Source organism: Lissotriton vulgaris, chromosome 5 (genome assembly GCF_964263255.1).
Source record: "Lissotriton vulgaris chromosome 5, aLisVul1.2, whole genome shotgun sequence".
Taxonomy (NCBI): Eukaryota; Metazoa; Chordata; class Amphibia; order Caudata; family Salamandridae; genus Lissotriton; species Lissotriton vulgaris.
In genome coordinates, this window is record NC_141693.1 from 42696772 (window position 1) to 42721648 (window position 24877).

The 24877-nt window shown below is 45.7% G+C and overlaps 1 protein-coding gene across 1 annotated transcript in view; it reads left to right on the plus strand.

The window, feature by feature from the left end:
• The window catches only part of LOC147710083 (E3 ubiquitin-protein ligase TRIM39-like), a 473089-nt gene that overhangs the window by 233979 nt on the left and 214233 nt on the right, over positions 1-24877 (plus strand). The window contains exons 5-8 of the mRNA XM_086920787.1: positions 4184-4204; positions 7288-7308; positions 9768-9788; positions 16142-16162. Of these exons, the coding sequence (XP_086776913.1) occupies positions 4184-4204; positions 7288-7308; positions 9768-9788; positions 16142-16162 (84 nt within the window). The remainder of the gene's footprint in view (positions 1-4183; positions 4205-7287; positions 7309-9767; positions 9789-16141; positions 16163-24877) is intronic.

The following is a 24877-nucleotide window of genomic DNA, read 5'->3' on the forward strand; positions in this document are numbered from 1 at the left end:
ACCACTGACGCCAGCAAAAAGGGACTTGGTGCGTCCCTTACCCAAACTATTGATGGCAGTGAAAGAATAATTGCATTGGCATCTAGAGCCTTAAAAGAACCTGAATATAATTACTCTACAATAGAGAAAGAAGCACTTGGGTGCTACTGGGCAATAAACCGCTTCAAATTTTTCTTGTGGGGTATTCCTTTTATTTTGCGCACGGACCACAAACCCTTACTCCCCATTTTCTCTACAAAGAGCATAGAAAGAGCCACTCCACGCATCTCCAAATGGGTCTTAGCATTTCAAGGTTTTAACTATTCCATGTGTTTTGTAGCGGGTGAGAAAAACACTATAGCGGATTGTTTATCCAGACTCCCCATTTCTGATGATAGTTTCCAATGTAATCCTCCGGATGAAACTATTTTAGCCATTGATTGTCCTGCTAATAACCATGAAGAATGGGAAACAGGTATACAGGAAGACTCTGTTCTAAAAGAACTTACAAATTTGATTTGTAATGGATGGCCTGATCCATCAATGGGATTACGGAGAGGTTGAATTCCTTGTGGGTGGTAAGAGATGAACTATCTATAATTGGTGATCATGTACATAGAGGGAATAAAAGTCTGCCACCTGCAAACATAAGAGAACGCATTATATTGATTGCACATGAAGGGCACCCAGGTAGAAGTATGACCCAAAGCAAGATTAGACAGTATTATTGGTTCCCCAATATGGATAGTAATGTTGAAAACACTGTGAAAGATTGCATAACCTGTGGAGCTAGTGACAAATTCAAAGTGGTACGTAAAGCACCCTTGCTTCCTGTATCTGCTCCATCCAAAACCTTGTGTAGCAGGGATTCCGTTCTCCTACAGAACTGTGCATAGAGATCTAGAACCTCAGTGACTTAGGGTGACCCAAAACTCACCTCAGTATCCAAAATCCCCTTACCGAGCTAGCTACAGTGTCTCATTGGTCATAACAAACTCCCAATGACTTAGACAAACCAGAACATGAAATTAGGTTACCTCAGGTATCGTGGAACACATGAACACGCTTTCGCTCTTTAATCATTTCAAACCAGAACTTGGAGTAAATGAGGACACGTGCATATTTGAAATATTTATTAATCAATGCAATGTTCTCAAACGCAGTATCTTGTATAATACTGACAAACAGATTATAAGAATCAAAGTTATCAGCATAGTTACTAGTCCATAGTAAGCAAACGGTGATAGCATATTATAATGCTGAAATGAATAGGAATTAACAACACCTATTTCTCACCTCCCTATTTAGCATATTATATTATATTTATGAAGGTCTCTTTTGGGTTTTAGCAGGGCGGGCCCATACCTCTAAATGTCAGGAGGAGAGGATCACATCATCTGCCACCAGCTCTCTGCATGCGAAGCATCATCAAGTGTTTTCTTGCATTCCCTGTAACTCTATCTTAAACCCGCTTAGAGCCCAATGTTGGCAGCAACTGTATTTATGTTATGTCTAATGTGGTGCGAAGATCAGACCTCCCAGCAACCTTGTATTGAGTTATTCTTAGAGGGTTCAGCACTCACTGTTCAGACAGTGTACCAAGCAAAACTGATATCAGAGTAATAACATATTATTCTCAAATAAATCACATTGCTCTTCTAGGTTGAAAGCTTCAACAACAAGTATGTGTTGTGTGCAAACTGAAGCCGAAGGAAAAATGGTGTTTAACCCCTTCTACGCTGATGACGAGCTGGGCTCGTCATGACGTAGCCCGTTCGCACGCTGATGACGAGCCCAGCTCGTCACGTAACATGCGGTTTTAAAAAACTCAGCGTACGAGCGGAATTCCGCCCGCACGCATGCGGTTAAACATGTAATAAGCTCATGCTAACTTAACACAGTATATATAAAGAAGTATCTATATGACACTTGGGACAAGTTAGGGTTAGACATCATTGGACTCTAAACTTCCTAGGACTCTCTAAGAAATTCATATTTGTTCTTGTGGACTACCAATCCCATTGGATTTCCACTAAAACGGTTTCTTCTATCACCACATCTGCTTTGATTGAATTCTTAAAAGACATTTTCTCGAAAGAGGGAATACCCAGTTCCCTAGTTACGGACAATGGGGTTTAATTTACATCTGACACTTTGACACAGTTTTCATCTAATTTGGCCATATCACATATAAGAACTCCTCTTTATTGTCCTAAGGCTAATGGGCTGGTTGAGAGAGTAAATAGAATGTTAAAGAACACCATTCAATTAGCTGTTACGGCACATGAACCTATTGATGATGCTATAAGGAAGACTTTATGGTTGTACGATTCTTCTCCCAATGCAGTCACTGGAGTTTCTCCCTTTTTGTCCCTCAAGGGGAGGAATCCAGGGACCAAACTTAACCCCAATTGGCTCAATGGGGGTAGTTCTGTCTGGGTGGATAGAGAATCAATTTTGGATAAAATTGGTCTCCATCAATCCAGTTACAAAACAAGATATGATCAGAAGTGGGGTACTAGGAATAGGCAATGGTGTGTAGGTCAGTGGATAGTGGTCAAGAGACCTCAAGTAGGTTGTGCAAGATTTTCATCATTTTCCAAACCTCAAAAGATTCAACGAGTAAATAATAATTTGGTTGTTTTGGAGGATGGTAGCACATGGAGCATGAACAATATATGTTGCTGCCCCAGTGTATGTATTCCCTTGTCTGCAAGAAGAGATAACCAAGAAGACATGCTTACCAAGAACCCACTGACTAGAGAGACCAGGTCATTCTTTCATCCACGATGGCAAGAGGACTTTGTGATGTAATGACCATGCACAGAATATTCTGATGTTCCTCTTCTGTTGTAAATACTGTGTATAGAATAGTTCACTTGTTCCATTTTTTCCCTACAGAAAGAGGTGTGTTGTAATCTTCCTCGCTCTGGGATTTACCTATAGTGATATGTTACAAGTGGTATGCCCCCTTTTCCCTTTCCCCCCTCCCTTCCCCTGCCCGTGGTTTGCCCCTACCTTGGAATGTTGGTGAGGAGTTCACCTTAGAATGTTGGAGTGAGGCAGTGTTGGTACTGAGGATCAGAGTTGAAAGAAATTGCTCTTTCTTCCACTTCTGTGTCAGCGGTTTCTTAACAATAAGGACTTAACATCGAATTTTTCCCTGCTGTTTCATATCACCATGACAGTATATACTACATTTATTTTTACAGTCTGTGTTGTTAACCTTCAGAGTTTAGGTATTGAGTTATAAGTTTAAAATAAATATTTTTAAACACATGTCCTGTTTCTTAGTGGTTTTGAGTGTATTACTCATCAAAGAAAGAGGGGTTAGAGTTCGACTGTATCCCTGAAAATATCAGATATTGTAATGATTTGTCACTCCCTCGTTTCGAGAATGGCCTAATTAGAAACCCCAATAGGATTTCTTCCTTTCAATATTAGATAATGCTGCTGTGTGTATTAGCTACACCGGATACATAATAGCTGAGGATTTACATTTTAATCCTGACTTTAATTTTAGCAAGATTTCTTTTCAGTTCAAGTAAGCATAATAACATCTTAGTGTAGGATTCGTACAAGGGTAGGTGGCTGAACAGCATCCATTTCATTTTCTTCATTGACAAACATCTGAAATATTCCCGGATTTCACAACAGACACATGTAAGCAATATAGGCTTGGGCCACAAGTTATACCTTATTGCTGCCGATGTGGGTGGACATAAGCATTACCTATGGTTTCAGCATATATAAGAAACAAATAGAAGAATGAGGCAGAGACAGATCGATGATAAAGGGATGGTCCCATGGTTATGATTTAAAGTATTAATATGTGGCATTATTTAAAAATATATTTTCTGCATCACATTATGAAGGCATCATGTAGGCTAAATGTGCATACAGGCACAAAGGTTTTACACAGCCTCTAAAATGGTGCACATGGTTGTAGGTCTTGTATTTTTCAAAGTGCAGATTTATCTGTTCTGGTCAATCCTGACTGTTGAATGCTCATTGTGGTGGGCATTTTCAATGTCACCATTTTCAACATCATGCCAGTAATGTTTGTGAATACTTTGAATTGTGAGAATTTCACATGACCACAGTTGCCATAAGCATAGAATAACTCTTGAAAGTTTGCGTTTTACATTATTAACAATGTAGTCTTTAATCTGTACAAGTAACACATTTGTCTTCCCTTTTTCAGACGCTCTTCAGAAGGAAAAAGGTATGTGAAATTTCATTGAAACAAGGGTGAGGATAAGGACGCATCTACTTAAGTTAGAGTACATATGTTAAACAACTTGTCTGTATATTGTTAGTTCCTGTCGTGGATCATTTGCTTTTGTTGAAGTTGTGAACTATATTTTGCTCCACAGGGACCATTAGCTGAAATCTGTTTCCCCTACACAGTAAGCAAAGCAAGTCCCACTCTGCACTGCAGCACTAAACACCAAGACACACACCAAGGGATTTTACTGAATTTAGACTTTTTGACTCCATCTTAAATATATTCATAAATTACATTTTCAAGTTCGAAAATCATTTGTTTGCTATTTGAGCAGACATATCTAAGAAAATATTTTCCAATTGATAGTACATCTAAAGAAAGAATTTCCAAATGAAATAGTTTTGAGGTTTACATCATGACCATTTTGTTTATAACATAACTTTGAAGCCTTTTTATAATCTACATTGAATGTATTACTATTTTACAAACCCCCTAACTACCATAGTGACAGACAACTTTAAGTCATATACTTCAACAACCCATGCCCATAATTGAAGGGTTATCGAAAAGTATAATAATCGTAAATGTGATAGGTCAGTTTCAAACATAGAAACTATTTATTATGACTATATGAACAGAAATATCTTATGTTTATCAAATTTTCAGATGTTTTGCAAAACAAAATTAGAATATTGAGAAAATCCTCCGAGATAGATAATGCTACTCTTTCTGAGTTCTCTTTGTTTGTCTAGTTCCACCAGTGGGCAATGTAGAAATGAATTTCACATCCTCAAAGCAAGATTAAATTAGTCTTCTCTATAGCTTCTCAGATAGATGATTTAATTAAAGCAAGAGGAAAGTTTCTAAATTGAGCTATAATAGATGGATCATATGGAAAAGCAAATTCAATGATTTTCCCCTGCCTTGGTAGTTGCAAAATCCATCTCCTATTATTTGCAGACAACACCCTCCTGATCTCAAAGACCCTAGTGGACTACAATGTTTGGTTAATACATCAATAAATCTAAAGACTTTAGCAGTGAACAGTGGGCTTGTAATAAACCATTATAAGACCAAGTTTATGGCCATTACCCCTCACAAAACATTTAGGGGTTTGATAATGCTGGAGGGGTCGACCTCTGGATAGGATATGTGAGTTTGACTCTTTGGAGGTTAGGTTAAACAGATTTAAGGTGTGGGCACCACATGTTGAGAAGAGCAGACTAAATTTAACTCCGCACTCGGCTGCAATTGTAGGACACTATTGGATATCCTGGACCAGGTGTATTTCTCCTGTACTCTAGGTATCCAGAGTTTTTTTTTTAATCTTTTTTATTTGCATTTATACATATAGTGGGAAGATAACCAGCACAGTTACTGAAGTATAGCAAGAGCACGTTCACTACAGCATGTTTGGATTACAGCTAGGATAATAAGGATAATATTTCAGGTGCATCCTGCAAGGCAATCTTAGGTTTTAGGCTCAGTATCGCATACACATACAGTAATATAGGCGGCAAGAATTCCTGGCAGATACAAGCATCTTCGTAACAGTCAATTGTTATTAACTCCGATTCAGTGAGGAGTTGGTGAGCATCTATTTTTGTATCTTGTCGTCCATATACATATGGTTGTTGTCTACCTTACCATCTCTGCAGTATTCACTCAATCAGTGCTAGGCTGATAAAAGACGCCATTCATAAAAAGATAAACCATACAAAACAAAACAAACTTTGGATAGGATATGTGAGTTTGACTCTTTGAAGGTTAGGTTAACTAGATTTATGTTGTGGGCACCACATGTTGAGAAGAGCAGCCTAAATTTAACTCCACACTCGGCTGCAATTTTAAGACATTATCGGATATCCCGGACCAGGTGTCCAGAGTTAAAGCCGAGGGCAGTGCCCTGTAGGGGGCTGAAGTATGGGGCACTTGGAATCTGACTAAACTTGAGGTAGAGGAGAATACATTCAGAGAGTACTGACTAACCTCCTGTATAATACTCCGCTAATACAATTAAGACGAGATTGGGACCTCAATTCAATGACATATGAGGCCTAATTGAGGCTGTTACATTATTGGAGAAGGTTGAAACACTATGCAGATCTTGATGACCATCTTGGACCCTTGGAGGAGCTATTATCACTGGACAGTCATGGTAGAATTTAGTGGTTATCTTATGTCCAAATGTTGCTAGTACACATCGGTTTAGGGGGCCCATGGGCCTACTCAGCATCCCCGACCTATCTATTCAAGACTACACCTAAGGATGCATTCTGGTACCATGTAAATTCCAGTATGTGTCCAAAGGGTTGCTTAGTACTCTTTTTTTTAATTTTAAACTTGAATTTCAATTTGAACCTTTCTTGGATATTATTAACCCATTAGCTGCAAAGTCCCTTACCTTAAATTCCTCCAGGGAACTTTACCATTAATGTATGTATTATCAAAGTGGGACCATTTAAATTCAATAAGTACTGTATGTCAAGTTTGCCAACAGCTAGAGGAGTCACTAGTTAACATTATTTTATTCTGTTCTGGTTATACCTGGCCAAGAAAAACATGGATCATCCCTTTTTGAAAGCAATTTGGATGCCGTCTACCAGAGGTTAGCACACGGTTCCTCTGTACAGTATCCTCTCAGTTAGTTACTTTGCGGTATCCAAGTACCTTCCTTGGAGCAGGTCCATCAGATACAGGGTGCTGGAGTTATTGGCTTTCACATTATGCTTTGTCTTTGTCTTAGCCTCCCTGTACCTATGTATTTGTTATATGATGCTTAGCATCGGTGTCCTTTATTTGTTGTATTTTAACTATATATATTTTTAAATGCCAATTGTAACTAATTATAAAGTATTTTGTTTATTACAATTTAAAGGTACACTTCCATGGATCATTTAAAATTTGTAATGGCATGACAAAGCTCCGTGTTGTAAATTGAGTTTGTGTATCTCTAGTTTTACATATGTACTGTTATGTACTTTTATGGTTTAAAACTCTGAATAAAGTATTTGATGATGAAATATTTGACACATCTGAAAACAAAATTAAATTAGTTTTCTCTACATTTTCTCTTATAGGTGATTTAATTAAAGAAAGAGGTAAGTTTATAAATTGAGCAATCATAAATGGATCTTATATAAAAGTAAATCTGAAAGAAACATGTTAGTTATAGATTCCTTACCTTAGATTTACCCCCAGGTGTCAGACTGGATCCGGAAAGTTTTTTCATCAGCAGTACCCCTGCATGTTGAAAGGTGGCGTCGGCCAGCTCTGCGATTGTCATTGGCATCGTGGTTGCCGGGATGACGTTGCGTCAGCTACTTAGACACCGACCTCGGGAGCCAACATCAGTTCTTTCTTTTTCTGTGCTAGCCAGCGCAGATCCGGGAAGAGTGGTACCACTAGTACATTTTTTACTAATCTTATTGCGACTTTTGTCGACTTCTTTTTCGAGTTGTATGACACCTGTTGTACAAGGGATGCCCAGTGTCTAGCAATGCAGTTCCTGTAAGCTACTGATGTCAGTGGCGGATCCGCACAGCATGGGTCTTTTTTGCCTGGAGCATGACCATGACCCCTAGTTGTGCTCTGACTGCCGGCCCATGGCCCGACGACTTTGCGGGAGCGGTCCCGTAAGTTACTCGAGGCTGGGCAGCTGGCTCCATGCCGCTCAAGGTCCTGGTCCCGTGGGAGGTCGAGGGACCGGTTGCGGAGTCATCATCATCACTCCTCGTCGATGTCTTTGCACTCAGGGCTCAGGTAAGTCGAAGCACAGGAAGAAGTTGAAGAAGCACCATCGCTCTTCGACTTCCTCTCAACCGTTGGCTGGCGCAGCGCACAGTGCGGGTGGTGCCACTCCCAATGCTCCGCATGTGGAACCTCCATGGTCGACTCTGGGCTTCCCTCCCTTTCTGGGATCGAGCTCGACCCCTGCCCAGCTTCGTCAGTTCTATGAATCGATGCACGCCATTTTTGGGCGGCCCGATTCCGCTAGCGCTCTGTTGTGCCAGACGGAGCGGGGTGGGGCAATAGATCTTTGAAGCCAGCGCCTCCGGCCCCGGCACCACAGGGCATCCTTGGATCCAGACCTGGTCTGGATCGGCGCCAGTAGTCCTTGTGACACCTCCTCCAGTGCTGGCTTCACTACCCAACATCCATAGCCGGCACCAGCTGGACCCCCTGCTGGCATTGATCCCAACCTCACCCCGGACATAGACACGGAACCAGACCGGCATCGCCCGATGCCAGATCTGGCACTGATGGGTAATTTTGCCTCTGTGTTCAGCCCTGGCCCTTATCAGCCATTTTGGCAGCCAGGGGAGGATGGTGAGGACTGGGAGGGTTATGGTGTCCCTTTATCTGACCAGAACTTGGATGAACAGGACTGGAGAGAGGAACTGGGGGAAGCCAATGGTCTAGATATATCCTCAGACGTTGGCATATTGTCTCCTCCTACCGTGGCTACAGAGGAGCGTCTTACCCAGTGGTGTCGCATAGGGCGGCCGAGGCCCTAACTCTCGAACTTCCTATGGTGGCAGTCAGGAATAAAGTCAGGATTGAAACACTATGCAGATCTTGATGACTATCGTGGACCCTTGGAGGAGCTATTATCACTGGACCATCATGGTAAAATTAAGTGGTTATCTTATGTCCAAATGTTGCTAGTACACATCGGTTTAGGGGGCCCATGGGCCTACTCAGCATCCCCGACCTATCTGTTTAAGACTACACCTGAGGATGCATTCTGGTACCATGTAAATTCCTGAAAATTCCAGAATGTGTCCAAAGGGGTGCTTAGTACTCTTTTTTAAATTTTAAACTTGATTTTCAATTTGAACCCTTCTTGGATATTAATAACCCATAAGCTGCAAAGTCCCTTACCTTAATGTCCTCCAGTGAACTTTACCATTAATGTCTTTATTATCAAAGTGGAACCATTTATATTCAATAAGTACTGTATGTCCAGTTTGCCAACAGCTAGAGGAGTCACTAGTTAACAATATTTTATTCTGTTCTGGTTATACCTGGCCAAGAAAAACATGGATCATCCTGTTTTGGAAGCAATTTGGATGCCGTCTACTAGAGATTACCACACGGTTCCTCTGTACAGTATCCTCTCAGTTAGTTGCTTTGCGGTATCCAAGTACCTTCCTTGGAGCAGGTCCATCAGATACAAGATTCTGGAGTTATTGGCTTTTGCATTATGCTTTCTCTTTGTCTCAGTCTCCCAGTACCTATGTATTTGTTGTATGACGCTTAGCATCGGTGTCCTTTATTTGTTGTATTTTAACTATATATCTTTTTAAATGCCAATTGTAACTAATTATAAAGTATTTTATTTATAACAATTGAAAGGTACACTTCCATTGATCATTTAAATTTTGTAATGGCATGACTCAGCACCGTGTTGTGAATTGAGTTTGTGTATCTTTAGTTTTACATATGTACTGTAATGTACTCTTATGGTTAAAAACTCTGAATAAAGTATTTGATGATGAAATATTTTACAAATCTGAAAACAAAATTAAATTAGTTTTCTCTACATTTTCTCTTATAGGTGATTTAATTGAAGAAAGAGGTAAGTTTATAAATTGAGCAATCATAAATGGATCTTATATAAAAGTAAACCTGAAAGAAACATGTTAGTTATAGATTCCTTACCTTAGAATTACCCCCAGGCGTCAGACTGGATCCAGAAAGTTTTTCGTCAGCAGTATATCTGCGCATCGAAAGATGGCATCGGTCAGCTCTGCGATCGTCATTGGCATCGTGGTTGCCAGGATGACGTCACGGGAGCTACTTAGACGCCGCCCTCGTGAGCTGACATCAGTTCTTTCTTTTTCTGCGCTAGCCAGTGCAGATCAGGGAAGAGCGGTTCCTCTAGTACATTTTTTACTAATCTTTTTGAGACTTTTGTGGACTTCTTTTTCGAGTCATATGACACCTGGTGTACGAGAGATGCCCAGCAATGCAGTTCCTGGAAGCGACTGATGTCGGTGACGGATCTGCACCACATGTGTCTTTTTTGCCTGGAGGATGACTATGACCTCAAGTCGTGCTCTGACTGCCGGCCCATGGCCCGAAGACTTTGCGGGAGCGATCCCGTAAGTTACTTGAGGCTGGGCAGCTGGCTCCATGCCGCTCAAGGATTTACAAAAAGTGGGTGGTGATGAACAGAGTGTCTGAGTTAAACAGACCACTCTTACCCAGTCCAAAGATCAGGGCTTGATCCATCACCATTATTTATCTCACTGCCCCATCCCAGCTCAGAACCTGGCTATATGCAAATCAGTCTGTCCCTGGCCCAGTGCATCATGGGAACAGGGCAGACTAAACTACCAAGCCAATTCTTCACCAGAAAGGAGACGAGCTACCGGGGACCGGTTTCTGGCATTTCAGCCTTCTTCGGCCCGGCTTGCTTGAATCCTGATGGAGCAGTGAGAAAGGGACTCATGTCTGAGTATACCCTGCCACACCTATAGTGGCCAAAAACGATTTACAAAAAGGGGGTGGTGATGAACAGAGTGTCTGAGTTAAACAGACCACTCTTACCCAGTCCAAAGATCAGGGCTTGATCCATCACCGTTATTTATCTCACTGCCCCATCCCAGCTCAGAACCTGGCTATATGCAAATCAGTCTGTCCCTGGCCCAGTGCATCATGGGAACAGGGCAGACTAAACTACCAAGCCAATTCTTCACCAGAAAGGAGACAAGCTACCGGGGACCGGTTTCTGGCATTTCAGCCTTCTTCGGCCCGGCTTGCTTGAATCCTGATGGAGCAGTGAGAAAGGGACTCATGTCTGAGTATACCCTGCCACACCTATAGTGGCCAAAAACGATTTACAAAAAGGGGGTGGTGATGAACAGAGTGTCTGAGTTAAACAGACCACTCTTACCCAGTCCAAAGATCAGGGCTTGATCCATCACCGTTATTTATCTCACTGCCCCATCCCAGCTCAGAACCTGGCTATATGCAAATCAGTCTGTCCCTGGCCCAGTGCATCATGGGAACAGGGCAGACTAAACTACCAAGCCAATTCTTCACCAGAAAGGAGACAAGCTACCGGGGACCGGTTTCTGGCATTTCAGCCTTCTTCGGCCCGGCTTGCTTGAATCCTGATGGAGCAGTGAGAAAGGGACTCATGTCTGAGTATACCCTGCCACACCTATAGTGGCCAAAAACGATTTACACAAAGGGGGTGGTGATGAACAGAGTGTCTGAGTTAAACAGACCACTCTTACCCAGTCCAAAGATCAGGGCTTGATCCATCACCGTTATTTATCTCACTGCCCCATCCCAGCTCAGAACCTGGCTATATGCAAATCAGTCTGTCCCTGGCCCAGTGCATCATGGGAACAGGGCAGACTAAACTACCAAGCCAATTCTTCACCAGGAAGGAGACAAGCTACCGGGGACCGGTTTCTGGCATTTCAGCCTTCTTCGGCCCGGCTTGCTTGAATCCTGATGGAGCACTGAGAAAGGGACTCATGTCTGAGTATACCCTGCCACACCTATAGTGGCCAAAAACGGAAGGGTATTCTCAGATGTGAGACCCTTGCTCATTGCACCATCAGGATTCAAGCAAACCGGGCCGAAGACGGCTGTAATGCCAGAAACCGGTCCCCGGGAGCTTGTTTCCTTCCCAGTGTAAGAATTGGCTTTTGTAGTTTGGTTTGCCCTGTTCCCATCATGCACTGGGACAGGAACAGACTAATTTGCATACAGCCAGGTTCTGAAACTGGGATGGTGCAGTGAGCTAAAAAACGGTGTTGGATCTAGCCCTGATCTCTTGACTGGGTGAGAGCTTTCTGCTTAATTCAGAGACTCTGTCCCTCACCACCCCTTGTTGTAAATATCCATGCCGCTCAAGGTCTCGGTCCCGTTGGAGGTCGAGGGACCGGTCGCGGAGTCATCATCATCACTCATCGTCGAAGTCTTCGCACTCGGGCTCAGGTAAGTCGAAGCACAGGAAGAAGTCGAAGAAGCACCAACGCTCTTCGACTTCCTCTCAGCCGTCGGCTGGTGCAGCCCAGGGTGTTGGTGGTGCCACTCCCAAGGCTCCGCATGTGGAACCTCCATGGTCGACTCCGGGCTTCCCTCCCTTTCTGGGATCGAGCTCGACCCCTGCCCAACTTCGTCAGTTCTATGAATCAATGCACGCCATTTTTGGGCACCCCGATTCCGCCGGTGCTCCGTTGTGCCACACGGAGCCGGGTGGGGCCATAGACCTTCGATGCCTGCCGCTACGGCCCGGCACCACAGGGCCCCCTTGGATCCAGACCTGGTCTGGATCGGCACCAGTAGACCTTTTGACACCTCCTGTCGTGCTGGCTTCACTGCACCATGTCCATAGCCAGCACCAGCTGGACCCCCTGCCGGCGGTGGCCCCAACCTCATCCCTGACATGGACATGGAGCCAGATATGCATCGCACAATGCCGGATCTGGCACTGATGGGTAATTTTGCCTCTGTGTTAACCCCTGGCCCTTATCAGCCATTTTGGCAGCCAGGGGAGGATGGTGAGGACTGGAGGGTTATGGTGTCCCTTTATCTGACCAGATCGTGGATGAACAGGACTGGAGAGAGGAACTGGGGGAGCCAATGGTCTAGATACATCCCCAGACCTTGGCATGTTTTCTCCTCCTATCGTGGCTACAGAGGAGCGTCTTACCCAATGGTGTTCCATAGGACGGCCGAGGCCCTAACCCTCGAACTTCTTATGGTGGCATTCGGACTTACCCCCTGACAGAGGTGCTTCAGCCATCAGCGAGCTCTTCGGAGTCCCTACAGCTGTTTAATGATGCCCTCACCAACATCCTTTTGAGCACCTGGTCCTGGCCCAACACAGGGGCTCCTGTGGATAGGATTGCTTGCCCGACGCCATCACCCGGCTCCAGGCGAACCCAATTTCCTCTGCCAACATCCCACCGTGAGAGCTTGGGGGTCCAAGCCTCAACTTCCAAAGGCGCATTCCCTAACGCACCACCTGATAGGGAGTCCAAAAAGCTGGATCAGCTTGGGAAGAAGATAATTTCTCCCTCCAGCTTAGGACTGTAGTCCACAAACACTGCATGATTGTTGGGCTATTATTCCCACTCCGTGTGGGATACAGTGGTTCAGGTGCTGCCCAGCATCCCCAGGAGGCCCGGGCCGTACTCCGCGTACTGAGTCAGAGGGGAGAGAAGCAGCAAAGTTCATGATTCGCTGTGGACTGGACACTGCCGATTTACTGGGTAGGACCATTTCAACGTCAGTGCTGCTTCGCCGTCACACCTGGTTGATAGCGACTGGCTTTTCAGGGGATGTCCAGAACTCTCTCATGGACACGCCCTTTGATGGCCATCGCCTGTTTGGCGACAAAGCAGACAGTGCACTAAAGCGTTTGAACCTCTCCACCACATGTCGCGCAGAGTCTGCTTTTCGCGCCCTTCGTGGGTACGGAAGCGTGCCCCAACACGTCCCATTTCCAGCCACAGGCCGGCATAAGCTGTTCCGCCCCAGCGTGGCCAGGGACTTGGGAACAACCAAAGTGGTTCTGGGGGCCAGCGGGCGGGCCAGTCTACCACTGCCCCCCTGCAGCAGCCTCCAAGCCCTCCTAGTCCGATCTTTCGGGCCCATCAAACGCCAGTGGGCGGCAGGATCCACCATCACCTCCCCCACTGGTGCACCTTAACGTTGGACAGGCCGGTTTTGCAGATAGTCTGAAGGGTCTACTCCCTTCCTTTCGAGACCACCCCTCCAGCCATGCCACCCCAGTACCATTGCATGTCAGGGGATCATCTGGCACTTCTCCAATAGGAAGTTGCGGCTCACTTGGCCAAGGGAGCCATTAAGCGCGTTCCTGCCCCAAAAGTAGGGTGTGGTTGTTATTCCCACTACTTTCTGGTGTCCAAGAAGGACAAGGGCCTGCGTCCTATCTTGGATCTCAGGAATGTCAACAGCTTCCTACAGAAAGAGAAGTTCAAAATGTTGACCCTTCGCTCAGGTCCTGTCTGCCCTCAACCGTGAAGACTGGATGGTAGCGTTCGACTTGCAGGACGCTTACTTTCACATCCCTGTCCTGCCAGCCACTGGCGCTACCTACGGTTCAAGGTAGGCCAAAAGCATTTAAAGTTTACTGTGCTCCCCTTTGGCCTTACTAGTGTCCCTTGGGTGTTCATAAAAGTGATGGTGGTTGTCGCAGCTCCTCTGACCTCCTACTTTCGCTGGGGTTCTCCATCAACGTGTCAAAGTCATATCTGACTCCCTCTCAGAAGCTCCTTTTCATTGGCCGGGTTCTAGACACGATGCAGTTTCTGGATTATCCTCTTGAGCAGCTCGTCCGGGATATTCGGGCTATGATTCCGATCTTTCAGCCTCAATGCCAGGTTTTGGTCAGACTGACCCTCTGGATGCTGGGTCTGATGGCCTCCTGCATCCTGCTGGTAGATCATGCCAGATGGCAGATGCGTACTCTGCAGTGGAACCTGAAGTTCCAGTGAAATTAAATGAAATGAATTCATACTTGTATAGCGCACTTATACCCTGAGGCGTCTTGGCGCTCTACGCATACCGCTGTGGAACCCTTCCTGGCTTCTCCCTTTGAAATGCCCACTCCTGGGCACCCCCAAGGTGAAGCCAGGCATCCCAGCACTGTTGGGGCCGTTGTGGAGATTAAGCAAGCTATTGCCCAGAGTTGCAGAGTGGGACCCATGATTAGAATAGGTACTGAGGCGAGAATTATCAGGTCCGAGGAAATTGAGCCTAAGACCCGCCGAGGTGGGAATTGAAACCTGGTCCCGGGCCAGATCTCTGCATCAGGGTCTGCCGCTCTAACCATTGAGCCACACTTTTCCACGTGGGCACAGCATCAGGGAAACCTGTCCAATTACGTCCAGATCCCAGAGGGCACTGCACACCAACTGCAGTGGTGGCTCACAAACCAGGATTGAAACACAATGCAGATCTTGATGACCATCGTGGACCCTTGGAGGAGCTATTATCACTGGACAGTCACGGTAAAATTAAGTCGTTATCCTATGTCCAAATGTTGCTAGGACATATCGGTTTAGGGGGCCCATGGGCCTACTCATTATCCCCGACCTATCTATTCAAGACTACACCTAAGGATGCATTCTGGTACCATGTAAATTCCAGAAAATTCTAGAATGTGTCCAAAGGGTTGCTTAGTACTCTTTTTTTTATTTTAAACTTGATTTTCAATTTGAACCCTTCTTGAATATTATTAACCCATTAGCTGCAAAGTCCCTTACCTTAAATTCCTCCAGGGAACTTTACCATTAATGTCTTTATTATCAAAGTGGAACCCTTTAAATTCAATAAGTACTGTATGTCCAGTTTGCCAACAGCCAGAGGAGTCACTAGTTAACATTATTTTATTCTGTTCTGGTTATACCTGGCCAAGAAAAACATGGATCATCCTGTTTTGGAAGCAATTTGGATGCTGTCTACTAGAGGTTACCACACGGTTCCTCTGTACAGTATCCTCTCAGTTAGTTGCTTTGCGGTATCCTACTACCTTCCTTCGAGCAGGTCCATCAGATACAGGGTGCTGGAGTTATTGGCTTTCGCATTATGCTTTCTCTTTGTCTCAGTCTCCCAGTACCGATGTATTTGTTAGATAGCACTTAGCATGGGTGTCCTTTATTTGTTGTATTTTAACTATATACCTTTTTAAATGCCAATTGTAACTAATTATAAAGTATTTTATTTATTACAGTTTAAAGGTACACTTCCATTGATCATTTAAATTTTGTAATGGCATGACACAGGACCGTGTTGTAAATTGAGTTTGTGTATCTTTAGTTTTACATATGTACTGTTATGTACTCTTATGGTTGAAAACTCCGAATAAAGTATTTGATGATGAAATATTTTACACATCTGAAAACAAAATTAAATTAGTTTTCTCTACATTTTCTCTGATAGGTGATTTAATTAAAGAAAGAGGTAAGATTATAAATTGAGCAATCATAAATGGATCTTATATAAAAGTAAATCTGAAAGAAACATGTTAGTTATAGATTCCTTACCTTAGAATTACCCCCAGGCGTCAGACTGGATCTGGAAAGTTTTTTCGTCAGCAGTACCCCTGCGCATCGAAAGGTGGCGTCGGTCAGCTCTGCGATTATCATTGGCATCATGTTTGCCGGGATGACGTCGCGGCAGCTAATTAGACGATGCCCTCGCGAGCTGACATCAGTTCTTTCTTTTTCTGCGCTAGCCAGTGCATATCAGGGAAGAGCGGTACCTCTAGTAAATTTTTGACTAATCTTTTTGCGATTTTTGTCGACTTCTTTTTCCAGTCGTATGACATCTGGTGTACGAGGGATGCCCAGTTTCAAGCAATGCAGTTCCTGTAAGCGACTGATGTCGGTGATGGATCCGCACCGCATGAGTCTTTTTTGCCTAAAGCACTACCATGACCCCAAGTCGTGCTCTGACTGCCGGCCCATGGTCCGAAGACTTTGCGGGAGCGGTCCCGTAAGTTACTCGAGGCTGGGCAGCTGGCTCCATGCCGCTCAAGGTCCCGTTCTCGTGGGAGGTCGAGGGACTGGTCGCGGAGTCATCATCATCACTCCTCGCCGAACTCTTCGCACTCGGGCTCAGGTAAGTCGAAGCACAGGAAGAAGTCGAAGAAGCTCCATCGCTCTTCGACTTCCTCTCACCCGTTGGCTGGCGCAGCGCAGAGTGTTGGTGGTGCCACTGCCAATGCTCCGAATGTGGAACCTCCATGGTCGACTCCAGGCTTCCCTCCCTTTCTGGGATCGAGCTCGACCCCTGGCCAGCTTCGTCAGTTCTATGAATCCATGCATGCCAATTTTGGGCAGCCCGATTCCACCGGCGCTCTGTTGTGCCACATGAAGCCGGGTGGGGCCATAGACCTTCGTCACCAGTGGCTCTGGCCCCGGCACCACAGGGCCCCCTTGGATCCAGACCTGGTCCAGATCGGCACCAGCAGGCAATGTGACACTTCCCCCGGTGCTGGCTTCACTGCACCATGCTGGACCCCCTGCTGGCGTTGACCCCAACCTCATCCTTGACATGGACAGAGAGCCAGACCAGCATCGCCCAATGCCAGATCTAGCACGGATGGGAAATGTTGTCTCTATGTTCAGCCCTGGCCCTTATCAGCCATTTTGACAGCCAGGGGAGGATGATGAGGACTGGGAGGGTTATGGTGTTCCTTTATCTGACCAGATCGTGGATGAACAGGACTGGAGAGAGGAACTTGGGGAAGCCATTGGTCTAGATACATCTCCAGACCTTGGCATGGTGTCTCCTCCTACAGTGGCTACAGAGGAAGGAGCGTCTTACCCTGCGGTGTTGCATAGGGCGGCCGAAGCCCTAACCCTCGAACTTCCTACCGTGGCAGTCAGGACAAACCCCCTGACAGAGGTGCTTCAGCCGTCAGTGAGCTCTTCCAAGTCAATACTTTTGTTCAATGATGCCATCACCAACATACTTTTGAGCACCTGGTCCTGGCCCAACACAGGGGCTCTTGTGGATAGGATTAATTGCCCGACTCCACCACCCGGCTCCAGGCGACCCCAATTTCCTCTGCCAACATCCCACCGTGAGAGCTTGGCTGTCCAAGCCTCAAGTTCCAAAGGCGCATTCCCTAATGCACCACCTGATAGGGAATCCAAGAAGCTGGATCAGCTTGGGAAGAAGATGATTTCTCCCTCCAGCTTAGGACTACAGTCTGCAAACACTGCATGTTTGTTGGGCCATTATTCCCACTCCATGTGAGATACAGTGGTGCAAGTTCTGCCCAGTATCGCTAGGAGGCCCGGGCCGTACTCTGCCGTACTGTGGCAGAAGGGAGAGAAGCAGCAAAGTTTATGATTCGTTGTGGACTGGACACTGCCGACTCACTGGGTTGGACCATTTCAACGTCGGTGGTGCTTCGCCGTCACGCCTGGTTGTTATCGACTGGCTTTTCAGGGGATGTCCAGAACTCTCTCATAGACAAGCCCTTTGATGGCCATCGCCTGTTTGGTGACAAAGCACACTGGCAACGCGTTTCAACCTCTCCAACACATATCGCGCACAGTCTGCTTTTTGCCCCCTTCGTGGCAACGGAAGGGGTGCCCCAACACGTCCCTTTTCCAGGCCGGCACACGCTGTTCATCCCCAACGTGGCCGGGGACTAGGGAACAACCAACGTGGTTCTGGGGGCCAGCGGGCGGGCCAGTTTACCACTTCCCCCCTGCAACAGCCTTCAAGCCCTCCTAGTCTGACCTTTCAGGCCCATCAGACGCCAGTGGGAGGCAGGATCCGCCATCACCTCCCCCACTGGTGCACCAGAACGTTGGACAGGTCGGTTTTGCAGATAGTCTGAAGGGGCTACTCCCTCCCCTTCGAGACCACCCCTCCAGCCATGCCACCCCAGTACCATTGCTTGTCAGGGGATCATCTGGCACTTCTCCAATAGGAAGTTGCGGCTCTCTTGGCCAAGGGAGTCCTTGAGTGCGTTCCTGCCCCAAAAGTAGGTTGTGGTTGTTATTCCCACTACTTTCTGGTGCCCAAGAAGGACAAGGGCCTGCGTCCTATCTTGGATCTCAGGAATGTCAACCGATTCCTACGGAAGGAGAAGTTCAAAATGTTGACCCTCGCTCAAGTCCTGTCTGCCCTCAACCGTGGAGACTGGATGGTAGCGTTAGACTTGCAGGACGCTTACTTTCACATCCCTATCCTGCCGGCCACCGGCGCTACCTGCGGTTCACAGTATGCCACAAGCATTTTAAGTTTACTGTGCTCCCCTTTGGCCTTACCAGTGTCCCTCGGATGTTCACAAAAGTGTTGGCGGTGGTCGCAGCTCCTCTGCGCAGATCAGGGGTTCCAGTCTTCCCCCATCTCAATGACTGGTTGTTGAAGGCGGGCTTGCCACCTCCAGACTACATCCGACCTCCTTCATTCACTGGGGTACTCCATCAACGTGCCAAAGTCATATCTGACTCCCTCTCAGAAGCTCCTTTTCATTGGTCGGGTTCTGGACACGATGCAGTTTCTGGTTTATCCTCATGAGCAGCGAGTCCGGGATATTCGGGCTATGATTCTGATCTTTCAGCCTCTATCCCAGGTTTTGGTCAGACTGACCCTCTGGCTGCTGGGTCTGATGGCCTCCTGCATCCTGCTGGTAGATAATGCCAGATGGGAGATGCAGGCTCTGCAGTGGGACCTGAAGTTCCAGTGGGCAGACCATCAGGGAAACCTGTCCAATTACGTCCAGAACTCAGAGGACACTGCACACCAACTGCAATGGTGGCACACGAACCAGGATTGGATCATCGTCAGACCCCTCTCCCTTCCCCAACCAGAGTTCACAGTGGTGACTGATGCATTACTTCTGGCACGGGACGGCCACATGGGGGATGTGGAGATCAGAGGACTGAGGTTCCGTGACGGTTCCGTGACGACTTGAACCCGTGTTTTCAAGTTTGTCGGAAATACCTAATATTGGTATCAGTGAACCGCAAATGATCCATTTAGTATATCCTAGTGTTTTCGCTACGCTACGAGCAAGAGCACTCCTTCCATTGACATATTTCTGATATACCCACGGCATCCATCTTAGATCATGGCCGCCATTTTGTGTTTCCTTGCCCTCACATATGCAATAGCCTCTGATCACTTCATTCACTCCACTTTGATTAAGGACACGTAGATTCACCTCTTACATGACACGTGCACCTTAAACCAGATCACGCTGTAGCTGCATGACTCGACAAAGGCTGCCTCCTCTGCCCGAGGCCAGTCCTGCCAAACTGGTCTTCGTGTCCATTGTACCTGATCATGATTAGGCGGCCGAAGCCGGTAGCCTTGCCCATTTACAACCCACAAACATCCCTTATCCCGCTTTTCTATCTTCCACACCTGGCTCTGTTTCTTTCTTTCTGAATCTTTATTAGGGGGAGGTAACGAACTTTACGATGAGGCGGTCCGGGTCCTGAATGCAATATTGACAGGGAATTGTGACAAACTAGTGGGAACCCCTCTTTTCGCAATGTTTGGCCTCAGATATTATCGACGGTTCCTGTGTAACACCAAATATTTATTGTTTTAGACACAAAGGTTTTGGGAATGTATTACATGTAAAGAATTTGCCCCTAGCATAAAAAACCGTATATAAGGAGCAGCCCTCTTTGTACAAATCGAACAGGCTCCTAGTCTCTGCCCGTGTGTAGATTCTGTGACTTCTGTGTCCCTGCAGTAATAAACCTTTGGTCTTTGACGCCACCATCGAGAAGCCCGTGTTTCTGTTCATTTGTGCACCAAGGCAGGTGGAACTCCGGGGTCTTCGGGTGTTGTACCCTGACACCTCTGGACGGAACCAAAAAGTCCAGAACTCCAATTGGCGCCCAACGTGGGGCGACGTCATTCGGTACCGGTCCAAAAGCCTGAAGAGTTCGAGAAGCTTCGTGTGAAGATTCCTGAGGGAGGCGCCCCACTTCATCGATCCCGGCATATCGCAAAAGTGGCCCGAAGTTCTCTTCCACGAGGGTTTCCCGTTCAGGACGGCTGCAGTGGGCCGTTGCCTTGACCGTCGCCCTGTCTTGGACCCGAAGTGGTGCAGTCCTTAGTACGGCGAAACGTGACGGGTTTCTCCTTGGTGACGTCTTCAGTGACTCAGTTAAGTATTTAGTGATAGCTAGCTAATTACTTTGTGAGGATTGTTAAAATCCTTGATCGGTTCTTGGTTTGGTTTGGTTTTGTAAGATTATCACTGGTTGTTCTAGTTACGATAATCTATTTGGTTTAGTTTTGGGTATCGATACATCAGTTCGTTTTGGTAGGCCTAAGTTCTTGGTTCGAGTCTTGGTTCGAGTGCACATATTTGTTCCGTGTTTGTTTGTTTTTGTGTTCCGGACTGAAAATGGTAAGTCGGAAAATGTTGTCTTGTTTTGGTTGCAACAGTGACTCACGATTGGAGGACTCTTGTCTGGTTCCTCCGATTGGGACTCCCCTATATGATTTATATTGCAAGTATGGTGTGGGTCCTATAACTTATAATGAGATATGGGTCCGCTATTGTAAGAAGGATGGTGTCCTTAGTTGGCCACTGCATGGTAGTTTTGAACAAGAGATTCTCGACAACTTAGAAGCGAAATTGTTCAAGAAGAAAGCCCGGCCGGCAATGTTTGATTCCTTCCGTTATTGGCGGAAAGAATCCAAACAGAGAGAAATGAGAAGGTTGAAGAAAGAGCAGAAAGAACAAGAAGAGTTAACTCTAGAGCAAGCGACTAAACAGTTGCAGGCTAACGAGTGTGAGAAGGCCATAGATGTAGCCATTAGAGAGCATAACTTAGCGATTGACAAGTGCTATCCTGCCTTGCCATCGAAAATGGCTAAGATACTGGAGGACTCCGAAAACGATCCTCTGCTATCTTATCTGTTACGGTCACCTCCACCGTATGCACAAGGTGCTACGGCTCCACTCGTCCCGAATGTTCAATTGCCGGTTGCTGGACAACCTGGTGCTCCTGCTCCTATCCCTCAGAATCAAGTTCCTGTACTTCCTGTGGTGAATGTAAATGTTCCTACAGCTCCTCCTCTTCCTACACTGCCAACCCCTATACCTACCTCTGTACCTACTGCTCCAGAAACTATTTTCCTCGATACTCCTACTGCTTCCTCATCTATTCCTACCTCCACTGCATTCTCTATGTCTGCGAGTGTACTAACTCCACTTTCTGTTCGTCGAAGAATCACTGATTCGGTTACTAATATGCTGTCTCCTATATATAAAACTTTGATTAAGACTCCTACTCCTGACTCTGTACAGAGACGGAGTCAGCTTCCGAGTACTGAGGAACGGGGAGTTTTAGATTCCACGGCTCTCAGATGGATTTCGAAGGGTAGAAGATATAGTACAAGAGATGTGCTAGACACATTTATGCAGTGGGGAGAACCAACGCAACGATACGTCTTTGATGAGATGTGCTCGTTGTTACGTGAAGAGATAGAAGAAGACGATGTCGAATCAGATTTGGAAGATTTAATTAGGGTTCAAAAGGAGTTTGCTGCTGGAATGATAGTGGGTGAGAATATAAAGCAAGCGATGGAACTCATTTTAAGTTTTAGGAATGATCCATCTCTTCGTTCACCGAGAGATTTAGAGAAAGGTAAAATGAAGCTAAGTCGCCAATATCCTATGAGGGAGGTTCCTCCAATTTGGCGCGAAGCTGTGCAAGCTGACGCACCGAATGGTGTTGTAGCTGCTCCAGCACAGTTCCAACGAGTGTGGATACACATTCCATGGAAGCGAGCAGAAGTGTTAGCAGTGAAACAGGCCTTGCCAGATCCGCGTAAGAATCCAGCCGGATATTACAAGGAATTAACACAAACAGTTGAGGCTTGTATAATGAACTTAGCCGACATTGATATGTTATTTGGTAATGTAGTTCCGCAACCAGTGTGGGCTAAAATTCGTAGAGAGGATCATCAGGCTGCTTTAGGTGGTGATTGGGCAGCTATCACTGCAGCAGATAATCAACAAATAGGTGGTGCGAAACCTGAACCTTTGATTGCTAATCTGCCAGGTAGAATAATTGATCTAATGAAGACTCTGATGCCAGCATTGCGTGTTAATTGGGACAAGTTGTCAGCATGTAGGCAAAAGAAAGACGAAAGTGTCTCGGACTTCTTCACGAGGTTCGAAGAGACTTTTGTAGATCATAGTGGTCAGGACATGAGTACAGAAGGAGGACAGAGATTGTTTGTCGATAAATTTGTGCATAATTTGTTACCTGAATTATGCAATAAATTAAAAGACTCAGAAAGTGCGTGGGCTGTATCTACGACAGCGCAAATACTTGCGACTGCGCAGTACTACGAAAATAGAGATAAAGAGGAAAAGGAAAAATCAGAAAAGAAAACGAAAGATTTAAAAACTAAAGTTCTTTTGCAGCAGGCGTATCCGCCTCGCGCGAATCAGACTAATACGCAGCAAAACTCATACCAAAGGACAGATTATAGTACATCAAGACCTCAATATCAATGGAATCAGTGCGCGTACTGCAAGAAAGAGGGTCACTATAAAAATGAATGTCCGATCTTAGCGCAAAATAATGCAGCAGCAGCTCAGAGAGGTCGTGGTGGTTTTGTGCAGAATTCTAGAGGACGAGGACGAGGTGCTATACCTCCACAAACGAATGATCGTCCCTCCAATCACTTTGATCAGAGAAATGGACAATCTGTTCAGCAAAATAGATCTCAACAATATCTTGTTGAAGATTATTGTGAAGTAGATGAGGGTTTTCAGCAAAATGGGTACTAGGACAGCCATGGACAGAGAGAGGGAGTAGTATCAGTTCCAGTAGATCAGAGTGGGCCTTATGTCGCAGTAGCAACATCAGGTGTAGTCGAACCGTTTCTGTTGGATACTGGTGCCGCAAAAAGTTCTATCATGCATGCGAAACTCCCTGGCGCACCTTTGTCTGGCTCAACGAATGTTTCCGTAGGTTTTTCAGGCGCCCCTGTGTACAACCCGATATCTGGTCCTTTGTCTATTTCTGTTGGACCGTGCCAATTGAAAGCACCCCTGATTTTGACGACAGGTTGTAATGAAAATCTGCTTGGTTTAGATTTGTTAAAACGACTATATGCGACATTGTACTGTTCTCCGGAAGGAGTACAGCTTACACTGGGTAAAAATATCACCTCTCCGATGTACTTGTCAATGGACGCACTCCCGCCGGAGCTACGTTCACTCCCTGATTCTCTTTGGGCGACTGGTCCTAATGATGTAGGTCTCCTAGAAATTCCACCGTATGTAGTAACTTTGAAAGCAAATGTGAAATTTCCAAGAATTCCCCAGTATAAAATATCGAGTGAAGGTGAGCGTGCACTTTTATTGATTGTGCAAGACTTGATTAAGAAAGGTGTAGTTGAAGAAACTAGAGGTAATGTCTGTAACAGTCCTGTATTACCGATTCTGAAGCGAACTGACCCTACAAAACCTCCAGTTTATAGGTTTGTCATAGACCTTAGAGAAGTTAATAAGATTGTAATTCCGCAGTTTCCTGTAGTGCCAGACATTACTGCCTTGTTAACATTAATACCTGCTACAGCTACGTGGTTCTCAGTTATAGACCTAAAGAATGCCTTTTTCAGCATTCCGATAGCCGAAGAAAGTAGGGATATTTTCGGCTTCTGTTTAGGAGGTCGAAGTTTCAGATTTAAACGCGCTCCACAAGGCTATTGTGAAAGTCCATCCATTTATAGTCAAGCTTTAAAAAGTCAGCTAGATTCTTTTGTCCTTCCTCCAGGTTCTGCCCTAGTACAGTACGTAGACGATCTTTTAGTGGCTGCCGATGACAAGGAAACTTGCAAAGCAGCTACAATTTCCCTATTGCATCATTTGTCTAATTTGAATCATAAGGTGTCTCCTTCCAAGATGCAATACTGCTGCCAAGAAGTGACCTACCTAGGTCATCTCTTGTCAAAGGAGGGAAGGAAGTTGACCCCAGAAAGAATAAAAGCAATTACGCAGATGAGTGTTCCACGCACACAGAGAGAGGTACGTGCCTTCCTAGGTATTACCTCTTACTGTAGGCAGTGGATCCCAAATTTTTCTCTTTTAGCGAAACCATTGGTAGCTTTGACTGGGAAAAATGTTCCGAGTCCGGTGCCATGGTCTGATGAATGTCAAGAGAGTTT